Genomic DNA, 14,605 nt, shown 5'->3' with positions numbered 1-14,605 from the left:
AGGTCGCCCTTGTCCTCAGGAGTCCACCAGCTATGAAGTACTAATGAAGGATGTTCTTCCTGTGCAAGACTAATTAGGCTTCCAGGTCCATGGTGTTAAATCTGCAGAGGTACCTGGCTATGCCTAAAGTCCAAAGCTTGACCTGAATATTTCCAATTAACATTTTCTTTTTCAGGGGACCATGAACTCCCCCCCAGTAAATATGAACTATCATTTTGGTAATTTCTTTTTGTGTTGAATTCTTACAGCTCTCCACCCAAGGAGATGCAAGTCAGGTGATTGGACCTCTTACCGAAGGGCAGAGAAGAAATGTGGCAGTAGTGAATTCACTATATAAGTTGCACCAATCGGTAACAAAGGTAACCTTTATTTTAATTAAGTTCTTTTGACTTAATTTCAAGTTCTTCTTTCTTCTTGCCTTAAATTTAGACAATAATGAATTATTATTTAATTTTTTGCAGAAGAATACAATGAAAATGTGATTGTAAAATAAGCTGAGGCATGAACTTTTTCTAAACAGTCTTTGATCCTGTCCTCTGTTGTTTGTATGACTTTTTGTCTGTACAGTTAGTTTAAAACACATGAACTGTAGATCCTCAAGGTTGCTTGGTATAGTTAAGTTTATTGAACAGATGATTTAAAGGTAAATTACTTGTGTTTTATACCCATTAAACCACATAATTTGGTATCATATGGGTGGTAGTAAATTATAGCAAATCTAGTAATAGTAAGAACTAGTAAGCCCTCTAACATGTCAGAAAGGTTCTACCTTTGTACAAAAAAGTGGGGGAGGAGATGCATTAAAAACAGTGAACTCGTATGTTATAATCATTGAAGACTATTTATGAGTAAAAAATATTTTTTTTGCTATTGATCTACTAGTACTTCTTAAAAAAATGACTGAATTGTAACTTTTTTGCCTTTACATATTATGTCTAAGATGAACTGTAAACATAATTATTAGGAAAGCAACACTTTCAACCTCTTCTTTGATTCTTGAGTTGCTTGTGTTTACTCTCTATTAATGATTTTCAAAATATTTGGTAAGTAGAGAGATAGAAGACCTGAAAAAGCCAAAGGTTAGATGATGTTCTTAAAACCTTGACCTCTAATATGCTAGATTGTATTTTAGAATAAATATGTGACAGTTTTTCATTTACTTAAATTTTTTAACAAGTCCTTTTATCAATTAGGGGTTTCCAAAATTTGTATTTTGCACACTAAACAAAATATATTTAAAGGGTTATTAACAGGTAAATCTCAGAAAAGTAAATAACAAAAGTAACTGAAAAGAATATATGATATATTTTCCATTTCCTTTAATTATTACTCTAAAGAACCAAAAGCAATGCAAAGTTGTATTTATTTAGCCTGATTTAAATGTCTTTATTGATCATTTCAAAATTTTCATAATGTTGGTATTGATTTGTAAAAAGGGAAACATTTGACATTTACTTGTTAAACATTATAGTCAGCCTACAAAGGGTGATTTTTTTTTTTAAAGAAATAAGTAAATATGTCTTTAAACTGACTTTTTCAAGTCAAAACTTTATAATTAAGGAGATCTAAGCTATTAGAATTCTTAATGTTTCAGTTATTTGAAGTAGATATTTGCCTTATACAGGAAAACATTTTAAAACCTATCCTAACTACTAAACACTAATGGGTTTTTAAAACATGTATGAGATACTACTCTAAAATAATGATAATATTTTATATGTGGCTTGTGGAAACAGTTTTATCATGTGATGATCAAAATTAGTATTTATAAAAATAAATAACTTAAGCAAAACTATAACTGGATTTGTTCTAGGTGGTTTCCAGTCAGAGCTCATTCCCACCAGCAGCTGAGCAAACTATAATTTCAGCCCTAAAGGTAAAAGAATGTAATTTAATCTTTGACTCTATAGATTGGAATAGGTTTTAGAATTATTTGTTTGGATGAGTGGGAGATGTCACATTTTAAAAATAATTCAGAATCTTCTCCATATGCCAAAAGTAGCATGTTGATGATTGTCCTAAAGACATGTGTGTTTATATTTTTCTAGAATTTAAAAATAGACCCTGTTGGTGTCTACAGACTGTGTTGCATTTATGATAATTGTATCATAAGCAAGAGAAGCAAGAGAGTTATAAGTATTCACTGTGTCTCAGGGCAGTGCAGCCCAGTATTATCCCAGTAAAGCAGTGGTTCTCCACCAGGGCGATTTTTGTCACCTATGGTACATTTAACAATATCTGGAAACATTTTTGATTGTCATGTCTTGGAGTGGGGTGCTCCTGGCATCTAGTGCCAGGAATCCTGTCAAGCATCCTGTAGTGTACAAGCCAGCTCCCCACAGCACAGAATTATCAGGCCCAAAAATGTCAGTTTTGCCAAGGCCTGGAAACTCTACTAAGGCCACATAGTAAAATAAAGACTCTGGAGCTCAACTGCCTGTGTATGAATCCCATCTCAGCTATTTAACTAGCTGTATGACCTCAGACAAGTTAATAAGTTTTCTCTTGCCTTAGTTTCTGCATCTATTGATATAAAATGGTACAGTATACCTACACAAAGGTAGTAAATGTCAACTATTAGACTGAATTTAGATCACTTGGGTAGAGTTACGAGAGAGAAAGAGGGAAGGAGAAAGAGAGATGGTCTACCACCAGTAAACTCCAAGGAGAAATATTCAGAGAGTAAAGAGGATACAAAGAAAGAACAATCATTGAGGAAGAAAATTGGGAGAGGACAGTGTCACAAGTCCTGAAGGAGAAGGGAAATTCCGAGGTCAAGTGCTGTCCATGGGTGACATGGATGGGGATTTAAGGCTGCAAAACTTAAGGACACTAAATTCATATATGAGGTAGGAGGAGACAGTCTGTTTTCCTCCAACATAGAAAAAGTACACTTGGATGTTTTCTCTGAATCCTTTTCTTTTTCCCAATGTACTTATCTCATTATGATGAAGTAGTATTAGAGCTGCCATAATAAAAATAATTGTTTTTAGTAAGAGTTGTCCAGTTTATTGATAATCAAAAAATACTGTAAAATCGAGCCAATAAGGCAAACCAAAAGGTTTGTTTTATTCTTGCTTCCAGGCAGGGAATACATGTAGTCTTTTTTTTTAAATATATAATTACTCATTTGTCTTTATCTTCTGGCCATAGCTATCAAATATTTTTTGATCACTACCCAAGATAAATAACATTTTACATTGTACCCCATACATACTATATAATCATTTATAAATATATACACATATATAATTGTATATATATAGAATATGCATTTATACACGTGGTTTGAGAAAGTCCATTCTGTAGGTTAAGAGAGAGTTGCCTACACTTTGCCTGATGATGAAAGTCTCCTGGACAAGTCAAAAATAGAAGTTCTTCAGACACTGTAATTCATTGTTGGGTAGACTTTCTGTATCTGTATTTTTAACTTACAATAAAGGTTATTCTTCGTATTAGTTACTTTAGGCTGGGGGTTGAGGCCAGTGCAGGGGAAATTGCCCTCATCTTGAGCTGTGTGTGGCCTTCACTCTGAGGTTCGCTCACCAGGACTGGTGTCTGATGTTGCTGGGCACCGCAGTTTGCTGAGGCTTCGCCAGTTTTGCCTTTGAGAACTGGGTAAGAGACGACTACCGGTCTGTTCACAGCCCTCCTCCTGCAGTGACCCTGTCAATTAGAGACTGAATTTCTTATGTTAACAGACCTCAGTGAAACAGTTTCGGCCTTGCTTTTTAATTAAATTTCATTAAAAATCTTTACGGCATAATAAGTAAAGAACAAACAGAATCCTCTGACTCAAAGAAAAAAAAGAAAATCTTGAATTTTCATAAAATTGTAGGAAACTTAGTGCATCACTTTGAATTAGGATGTTACAATGCATAAGTGCAACCCAAGAACCAAAAATCTGTATGCTTTTATTATTTGATGGAAAAAATATTAAACATAATTTTTTACTTACTAAAAAATATAGGTAGACACATAATAGTCTCCTCTGCCTTGTTGAGATTTTATCCAAAATTAAATGTTACTTTAGGTTCAAAGTTCCTCATCTCATATTACAAGCATTATCTCCTATGTCATGGATGACATAATTAATATTAATGATTATACATTTAGAGTCATTTCATTATAACCACCTCAGCTATAAGTAGCATTTAAACACCTTAGCCCAATAATTCTGATCCATTTGTTACTGAGATCATCTTGTGCAGATAGTATATTACGAAGTTTATATATGACAGTTCTCCCTTATGGTGTGGGTTTGATGTTCTATATTACGGGAATATTCTGCATTGTTGAGGCTTCAGTATTCTTGTAACCTTTGCTATTTTAGGCAAGCTGTTCCCTGCTTTGTAAAGAGCTTATGAAATATAATCTAGTATCCTTTCTCGGTTTCCTGTGGTAGTTATTAATCCTCTACCCATCCTTTACATGAAGGCATTCCCCACAACGCTCTCTTCTCTGTTTTATATTTTCCATAAGTGGGAAACCTCACCCAGCTGTAAAGTTCTCTCTGTACACCATCATATCATAATACAGATAGAGGCAGTATTATTTCTTCCTTTCTGGTCTTGATGCCTGTTTTCCATGCCTTGTTTCACCTGCTAGGACCTCCAGTACTGTGTTGCCTAGAGCAGGTGCGAGTGGACTTGGCTACTTGTTCCTGACCTGGGGGAAAACACTCAGTGTTTATTTTACTACTTAAAGGAGGATATTTTAACAAGTTCTTTTCGATTCCTAGTTTACTGAGACTTTTTAAAATTGTAAATGGTGGTGTTTCATCAAATAGCTTTTTCTGTTTAAAATGATCATACAGTTTTACCTCTTTGTTCTGTTAATAAAATACAGGAATTTATTTTCAAATATCAAACCATCGTTGATCATGATGTATTAGCCTTTTTATGTATCCTTGGATTTGATTTACTTAATTTTTGTTAAAGTGGTCATAAGGATATTGGTATATAGTTTTCTCTTTTGTAATTCTTTGTCTGGTTTTGGAAGTGTTTCCTCCTTTTCTATTTTCTGAAAGAATCTGTGTCGAATTTGTATTGTTTTCTCCTTAAATGCTTAGTAGAATTCACCAGTGAAGCCATCTGGGCCTGTAGTTTTTTTGTAGGATGTTTATAACTACAAATTTAATTTGTTTAATAGATGCAGGACTATTCAGGTTATCTTTTTTCTGGAGTGAGCTTTGATACTTTGTGACATAAGGTACTTGTCTATTCATCTAAGTTATCTAATTTGTCAGGATAATGTACATAATATTCTCTAACTGTCCATTTAATGTCTATAGGACCTATAGTGATAACCTCTTCTTCATTTTTTATACTGATGATTTGTGTTCTCTTATCTTTTTTTTCTTTATCAGTCTAGCTGTGGGTTTATCAATTTCATTGCTCTTTTCAGAGAACCAACTTTTGGCTTTATTAATTTTCTCTGCTGTTTGTCTTTCTATTTCACTGATTTCTGCTTTTGTCTTTTTTTACTTATTTTGGATTTTCTTTGCCTTTTTTTGTTTGTTTTTTTGAGACCTTATACCATTGATTTTTAGACCCCCACCCCCCCAAAAATTTAAAGTTGTAAATTTCCCTCTAATTTTGTTATGTTGCACTTTTATCTTCATTCAGTTTGAAATATTTTCTATTTCCTTTGTGATTTCTTCTTTGATTCATGGTTTTTTCTTTTAATTTCTCATTTTTTGTGGTATTTCTAGATATCTTATTGTTTTCTTTTTTTTCTTTCTTTTTTTTTTTTTTTTTTGCGATACGCGGGCCTCTCACTGTTGTGGCCTCTCCCATTGCGGAGCACAGGCTCCAGACGTGCAGGCTTAGCGACCATGGCTCACAGGCCCAGCCACTCCACGGCATGTGGGATCTTCCCGGACCAGGGCACGGACCTGTCATTCGTGATGTCGTTCGTGACCTGTGTCATGACATCAGCAAGTGGACTCTCAACCTCTGCACCACCAGGGAAGCCCTGTTTTCTTTTTTTTAATCACTCTTTTATTGAAGTATAGTTGATTTACAGTGTTGTGATATTAATTTCTAATTTAATTCTCCTACCATCAGGAAACATATTCTGTATGATTTCAGTCCTTTTAAATTTATTGAGTATTATGGTCTGGCACGTGGTCTGTCTTGATGAATGAACCATGTGTGCTTGACAAAAACATGTAATCTTCAGTTGTTTAGTATCATTCTGTAAATATCAGTTAAGGTGTAGTGATGTGTTCAGATTTTATATGCCTCTACTGGTATTTTATGTAGTTCTATCAATTGCTGAAAGATGGGAGTTAGAATTTTCTATGATTATGAACTTACTTATATCTCCTTTTCATTCTGTTGATTCTTGACTCCTCCATTTTGAAGCTCTGTTACTAGTTGTGTTGAAGCTCTGTTATTTAAGTATTTATCATTTTTATGCCTTCTGATGAACACCCTTTGTCATTATGACATATCCTTCTTTAGCTTTAATACTTATTGTCATGCATTGTTTTATCTGATATTAATTTAACTACTCTATCTTCTTTGTCCATTTACTTTCAACTCCTCTGTGTCTTTATTTTTTTCAGTACATCTCTTGAAGACAGTGTACAGTGGGTCTTGCCTTTTTTCTGTTCTGATAATCTCTGCCTTTTAATTGGAGTGTTTAATCCATTAACATAGTATAATTATCAATAAGGTTTTATTTAGGTATATAGTTTTATTATTTGTTTTTTGTTCCCTCGGTTTTATTTCCTCTTTTCCACCTTTTCTGCCACCTTTTGGATTATTTGATTATTAATTATTTTTTTAAATTTCATTTTAATTTATTTCTTAGATTTTCACCTATACCTCTTCTTCATTTTCTTTTTAGTTGTTCTTCTGTGGATACATGCATCATTAACTTTCCACAGTCTTTTAGAGTTAATATTGTACTGGATCACATAAAATATAGAAGTTTTGCATTTACTGAAGTATGTGTACATCTCAGTGCATGTAGTATAATTTTTTTAGTTTAACATTTCCATTTTGGTTCTTCTTTACACTTGCAGTTACTCTGCTGAGATTTCCTATTACTTTATTTATTATGGGCATTTTTTTCTCTACTTCACTGAGGTTCTTGCCTGATAATTGTAGAGTCTGGATCATTTCACAGTTGGCAGCTATTGATCGTCTTTTCCCTTTAGAATTGACAACATCTCCTAGCTTTTTGTTTGTAGTCATTTTAATATATCCTAGACAATGTGAACTTTGTGTTGTATAGACTCAGTATTTTTATATATTGCTCCTAAAAATGTTGACCATTGCTTTAGCAGTTAATTAGCTTGTTTAGACTCAAATTGTGCACTGTCAAACCTGCAGTTGGCCGTGTCTCAGATCTCAGTATAGTTCTTTAAGCCTTAGTTGCAAGCCATTTGTAGTTTGCCTTGCACACGCATGGTCAAGTCAGCTGAAGACTAGTGCTGAGTTCACACATAGAAAAATAGGCTTTCTTCTTCTCTGGCTCTCTCGTTTCTGAGGTTCCCCTCTCACTCTCCAGCAGCCCTGGTTGAACCAGGGCTCCTTCCCCTTGTTCCTTTGACCTGAAAGACTGTAGGTTTGGTTTGGTTTGGTTTGGTTTGGTTTGGTCTGGTTTGGTTTGGTTTGGTTTTTCTCTCAGAGTTTTAGCCACCCAGCCTTGCCACTACCATGACTATAGTCACTCTCAGAGAAGAATCACAAAAAAGGGAAAACTCAGTCTCTTCTTGTTGCTATATATTTACACACCCCTCTAAAACTAATTGCATTTTTCCATCTCCAGAAGCCTCCAGTAGGTTTTTTTGTTTTGTTTTTGGTATTTTTCAATGATTATTTGTAGGAGGATCTGTAGTTAGGTACTCACTCCTTCATACTAGCGTAGAAAACTTGCCCTTCCTTCTTGAAATCTCCTATTTATTTTCACTGTATTCCAGGATCTCTTCTTACTTCTTTGCCCAGTGGCAACGCATTGATATAACCAAAAGCTTATTGGAGTCAAGTGCACCTGGAAAATCCCAGCTCTTCCACTTGATGGCTTGGACACCTCCTTAACTTGACTTTAGTTTCCCTATCTACAAATTACTTTAGGTTCCACATCTGTAAATTAGAGATTTTTGTAATTCTTAGAGGAAGGAATAATTGAGTTTTCAGTGGGATGATTACTTGCGAAGCCCATAGCACAGTATCCAGCACGTGACCTATACTAAATACATGCTATTACTCCTCTTAATCCGTCAAAGGTTTCTCTTCTGGATGACCTTAAAATGGCATTTGGCCTTATTCTACAAATCATCCTGTGGGGTCTCATTGACTCTTTTGTCTTCATCTCCCCTCTTAAAAGCTAAAGACAACCATATCTAGTCAAAACTTGCCAGAAACTACAGCTGTAAAGATCTCAGCACCTACTAGATAGCCCATGTGGATTTCCCCGTAAGTCCTTCAAACTCGTGTCCAAAACTGAACTCATTATTTTCTCCCTCTGTCCCTAAATCAGCTAGCTGCTTCTGCATTTACACATTCAGTTGATAATGCCACCAAGTCATTAAAGAAGAAAAAATCTGAGTGTACCCTTCAGTCTTTACATTCCATATTTCTCACATCTGATTCCCAAGTCCTCTGTTTCCTTTCCCAGTGTCTCCACCCTGTCTCCTCATCTCTGTTCCTGCTGCCTCTGATTTGGTTCAGGCACTCACCACTTTGCATCTATACTCCTACTGTGTCCTCCCGACTTTACTATTTATCTACTCTGCTGTCCAGCATGATTTTTCCCCAATTCAAAGCTTTAACCATGTTTTTTTTTCATTGCTTAAAACCCATTGTTGGTTTCCTAGTCCCTTCAGGATATATTCCCATCTCCTTAGCAGCCTATGCAGAATACATCTGCTGTCTCTCTTCCACATAGGCAGCCACCTCATACTCTGTGTTGAACACCTGCAGTTCCCCAAATGCGTCAACTTCCCCAGGCTCCTGTGCCTTTGATATATGGCCCCCACCAGCCTCCCACCCTCCCCCAACACACACACTTGGTTCTTAACCCATTTTGATCTTTGAAATTCAGTTCACGTAACACCTTTTGTTTTTTAAATCCTTTCAGTATAAATTGGGTGTCTCTCCCATGTTCCCATAGCACTCTGTAGAGCACTGATACCACTACAACTTGTTACCTTTTGTCACTAGATTGTGAGCTCCCTGAGGGCAAACTGTAAGTGCATACACACACACAAACTCTTTCTCTCTTTTTTGTTTGTTTGTTTGTTTTTGTTTGTTTTCATCCTTTATTTCAGTAAGGAGAGCCAAGGGATTGAGGGGAGAGGGCTTAGAGAGAAAATGGGAGCGCATATCTCTCTAAATCCTGTATACATGTTTATTTTTATCAGAGATTAAGGGCTGGAGATGACGTTTAGGAATTTAATGAATAAGGGTCCTATTTAACCTTTTCTCACTGGTTTCAGTCATTTGTATGAGCCAGAGTCATCCATCTTCATCGTATGTAATCATGACTGAAGCACATATAATATACTTAAAATTTAGATTTTGAATGTTTACTGAGGCCCAGTCATATTTTCACACTAAAAACTTATAACTAAGGCCTAGGGTCTTATATAACCTAATTGATAATTATACCTCACAGGAGAACAGTCTCAACCTTAGCACTATTGATGTTTTAGGCTGGGTAGTTCTCTGTCGTGGGGGACTGTCCTGTGCACTGCAGGGTATTTAGCAGCATCTCTGTGCTCTGTCCACTAGATGCTAGTAGCAAACCCTGACCCCACCCTGGTCGTGACAATCAGAAGTGTCTTGAAACATTGGCAGATGTCCTCTGGGGAGCAAAATTGCTCCCAGTTGAGACTCACTGCTGTAGAACTCTAAATAGAAATCTAATCCATGAAAAGGCTAACTGTTCTGCCCTCTAAGAATCACTGATATATTTATTATATTCAGTCTGGTCAAAAGCATATGTTGTTGTTCCAATTTTGAAGAATTACTTTTGGTCTTGCCTCAGTCTTTTCAGAAACTTTAAAAAATGTGTTCCGCAAGAGGGAGGGGATATGGAGATATATGTATACATATAGCTGATTCACTTTGTTATACAGCAGAAAGTAACACAACGTTGTAAAGCAACTATACTCCAATAAAGATGTTTAAAAAATAATATAAAGAATAAGTGAATGGAAATTAGAAAAAAAAAAAGTGTGTTCATGTGATCTTTGCTGCCTAAGTGGCACTACCCCTCTCTTCTTCTTTCTCCAGGGGTTCATTTGAGCATTCAACTTTGAAAATATGAGAAAAATGGTGGAGTTGAAATTTTTCAGTGCCATGTTCCACATATTTTAAGCTTTAAAAATCATTACTGACAGCAGTTAGGAGAACAGCAGACTTCTGTTGGGTATTATAGTTAAACTGTATATAGTTTGAATTTGATATAATGTGAAAACTTTTAGTCAAAATGCTTCTCATATTTCAGATTCTGTGTTTGATCTATTTAAAGTTTGTCTCTCCTTAATTTTTTTTGTTTTGTTTTGTTTTGTGGTACACGGGCCTCTCCCTGTTGTGGCCTCTCCCGTTGCAGAGCACAGGCTCCGGATGCGCAGGCTCAGCAGCCATGGCTCACGGGTGCAGCCGCTCTGCGGCATGTGGGCAGGGCACGAACCCGTGTGCCCTGCATCGGCAGGCGGACTCTCAACCACTGCGCCACCAGGGAAGCCCTGCCTCTCCTTAATTTAATCTTCTTTTCAGGCGGTCCATGTTCTTATGGGAAATGCTGTGCAACCCTTGCTGACTTCCGTGGGAGATGCTATAGAAGCCATCATCATCACTATGCATCAAGAAGATTTTTCTGGGTAATGACTTCCAACCAAAGTTTTCACTAACCTTCAGTACATTTGTTTTTCATTCCCACCTCCACCTCTACTCCCTAAGTCTCTACCAATCTAGAACCTTGTTCCTCTTGTGATGGGATTGGCCTCCATCCTTATCCTGCTTTATTCATTGAGCACCATTAGCAGATTAAATTTTTTCAGTTCTTCCTGTCATCATTTCTCTCCTGTCATTGAAACATGGAACCATTAACATCTGCGGGACTCAGCTTGGCACCTCAGGACATTTGGTACTATCTCCTCTTTGCAATTATATCTTTTTCCTTACTTCTCACAAATAGGCTGTACTTGAGCCTCTGGTATTGGCATGGTATTCCTTGTATAAAATATCCTGCCTCTGTCACTCTGCTAGTCCGATTCCTGCTCTGATTTTGAGGGCAAGGTCCTGCCCAACCCCCTGCAAAGATGATTTTCCTTGTCAGAGTCTTGTGGCAGTCTAATCTGGTCATGTCACTCCTAGCCATAAGCAATTTGGTATTATTCCACAGCTCTTTCATATGTATACTGCTTATCCATATCATGTGTGTCTTGAGAATAAGAATCATAGTTCCTAGCTTAGTGTTTACTGAAATCTTTTTAAGTAAAGTAAAATGTTTTTGACTTAGTGTATTAGAAAACTGTGGAGAATTTGAAATAATTATTTGCACATGCTTAGTGTGATTTTTTTGAAAAACTTAACCATACTCTAGAGCTAAATATTCATATATTAGTGTAGATATGTGTTTTTTATTCCTAGTTCATAGTTACTATTTTTTAACTGCCCTGTTTCTTTATGTTCATGTTGTTTAATAGTGTATCTACTTTTTAAAATTTCTAGCCGAGTCTAGCTGTTCGTAGAAAAATTATGTGGTTATTACACTGTGTTTTAATTTTTCAAATCATTTATTATTTCATTTACAAAATATCTCTTGAAAGGTGAAAAGGTCAGTCTCTATTTTTAATAATGGTATGAAGCACAGAAGGGTAAAGTGGATTCTACACAAAAGTGCTGTAGTATTTGGAGGCAGGAATATAAAACTGCTGATTACCAGTATTTGGGGAGAAAATGAATTTTGTTCAGAAATGATCTGAAATGTCCCAGTTAGACCAATCATCAATGCCTCTGAAAAGGAGGCAAAACTGGAGTAATTTTTGAAGGCTTGTTCTAATAAGAGTGGTCAGGTGCTTACTTGAGTAATTGTATTGATGAGCCACAGCTGGTGCCTGCAGATAACACATTAGACATTAAAAGTTGGTTTCCCAAGTAGATATGTTTTTATTAGTTTGCTTAAATACTAGTGAGCCAGATTGGTTCTTTAACTGATAGGTTGCCACAGGTATGCAGCATTATTTTAAGATGTATAACATTGTCCTCAATTTTTTTCCCCAAATGGCCATTAATGGCTCCATTTCAGCTCACTCTCTCTGTACAGCAGACATTTGAGGTTCCACTGAAAGTTATTTTCCATACATGGCCGTACAGGAGTGTGGAGCATTCATGGCAGGAATTTTCCCACTTTCTAGAACCTTGTTATTAGTAATTCTGTCATGTCATTTCATATATGTATGGCTTATATGAAATATAAGGTGACATTGGATGAAACTATTCAGCAAGTGGAATCACTTTTATAGTAGGGCCATCTTCCGGGATCACACTTGGAAAAATAATAATGAATACCTCCAAGCCCTTCACACCTTCTCACGGTAAAAGGAATAAATCAGGTTTACCTTCTAGGCCAAGCTTATTTGTAGTATGATTACAGAATCCCCTGCTAATTAAAAAGTAATCCTCAACACAGTTTCCTGGTATTTTAAATGTATTTAGTGGGACCTGTGTGTTTCTTTCCAAATTAGATAAAGCTTAAATTGTAAATGTCTGACATAGTACATTGATTGAAATTCTGTTATTTAATGTAAAATGACTCGTGTCTTGATATCAGCTTTGAATGGGAGAGGGAAGTCAGTAACAGTAGGAGGACCCTAGATCCTTGAAGTGGTGGATGAGCACCTCTGAGGAGGGGAGAACACACACTGACCCCAGAACGACTGGTGCCGCTTCTCAGGCGTGTGTTTGTTTAGTCCTTCTGCCTTCTGCCTCTGCATGCGGGCTCTCATTACAAAGACCGTGACATTTCTGCTCACTTTCTCAGTTGAGAACCTCTTACTAAAATGTTTGACGTAACTGGGAAAACTGAGCTTTAGCAATTGCCAAGCAAGGTTTATATTCTAGTAAATTTAAGTCAAACTTTTAATCCATGCTGAGAATTGATAATACATATTTCAGAATTTTTCTAATAGATCATTTTATTTTACTTACATTGACACATGCTTACAGAACCTGGCTTAGTATATCATTTTCTAATCCTCAAGGAAATCATATCACCTAACCAGATTAGAATTCTTGAAACAATCCTCCAGAGTAGTACCAAGATAATGACAGTGTTTTTGATAAAGCATAAGATTAAAAAGAGATTGATTCCTTTTTTTTTTTTTTTTTTTTTTAACCTAGCCTTTTGGACTGACAAAACCTGAATAAAGATAGGCCATGATGGTCTGAATCTGGCAAAACCAAACCCCACGTGAAGATTGCCATCTCTTACTAAGGCTGTCCCTGTACTCTGTACCAAGCAGCATTCCACCCTATAATATTGCAAACAGCAGTGTTCCACCATGCTCCCTCAATGGCCTTGCCATAGTTAGGACATTCTTTCTTACACCTGAACAAGGTCTCTTCCTGCTGGAACATAGCATGCTTTCTCTATTTCTATCTGCTCTCTGGATGTGGAAGACCTTTGGTTAGCATCCCATTTATAATAACCATTGCTGTATTTTAAAATAATTAAGTTCACCTCATTCTCTTGCTCTAGGCATTTTGAATCATATCTGTTGTTCTTCCCTAGACCATTGCCAGTTTCTCTGCATTATTCTCAGAGTGATTTATTTTTTGAAAAAAAGATTCAGCATTATATAGCCAGTGATCTCACTGGCTCGCTAATTAATATCAGGTGATTTCTAATTTTGGCATAACTCTTCTTTCCTATAAATATTGCACATTCTTTTCATATATTCTTTAAAGAGCAATTATAAACACTTATAAATTATAAATAGTATTTCATGGAGCATCAGCTGGCATCATCTCTTGATCCAAATTAAAGCCTTTCCAAACATCATCTGGGAGGAAAAAATTGCATACCATGTGTATTGTTACATAACCAGTTCCACAGTCAGAATTCTACTATTGGACTGATTGGATTAAATAGCACAAGAGCAGAGATATCTTTGCCAAGAATCTGTTTGGGGAAGGCAGCATTTTCTGTTGCCACCAAGTGTAAAATCCTATTTCAGTATCTAATACTGATTTATTCACTAACCAGGCAAACCACGTGAGTGGATGGAGAGTCGTAAAGCTGGAAGAGACCTTGAAAGGTCAGAGTGCATAAGGCACTTCTGCGAATCATCCAAGACAGATGGTTGTCTGTTTCATTTTTAATAGTCTTTTGGTAAATGGATTCCAAGATTCTTTCAGTCATCTTGCTAGCATCCTAAAACAGTCTTTAGAATTTAATCTAAACATTATTTTATGCTCTTTAACTTTTAGCAAAAATAAACAATGCCTTTCCTACCAATTTTTTAAAATAAAAAGTTGCTTAGGAGTAAAATAGCAGGCAGAGGAGGGGGAGACAAATATCAAATAGTGCCTTTTACTGTACTGGCTGATTTTTTGTTTTGCAGTTCATTACCCGGTTCAGC

General features: G+C 36.1%; 1 protein-coding gene across 1 annotated transcript in view; it reads left to right on the top strand.

Moving 5' to 3' along the window:
* Positions 1–248: 248 nt before the first annotated feature.
* LOC103070722 (conserved oligomeric Golgi complex subunit 5) overlaps positions 249–14,605 on the top strand; it is a gene marked incomplete at its 5' end in the record, with an annotated part of 40,796 nt that continues 26,439 nt past the window's right edge. Inside the window, 4 exon segments of the mRNA XM_082930969.1 lie at positions 249–359; positions 1,814–1,876; positions 10,737–10,840; positions 11,282–11,304. Coding sequence (XP_082787095.1) covers positions 249–359; positions 1,814–1,876; positions 10,737–10,840; positions 11,282–11,304 — 301 coding nt within the window.

Source organism: Lipotes vexillifer, unplaced genomic scaffold (genome assembly GCF_000442215.2).
Source record: "Lipotes vexillifer unplaced genomic scaffold, Lipotes_vexillifer_v1.1 scaffold192, whole genome shotgun sequence".
Classification (NCBI taxonomy): Eukaryota; Metazoa; Chordata; class Mammalia; order Artiodactyla; family Lipotidae; genus Lipotes; species Lipotes vexillifer.
The sequence above is the reverse complement of the archived record's forward strand: the minus strand, read 5'-3'. Positions and strand labels throughout refer to the sequence as shown.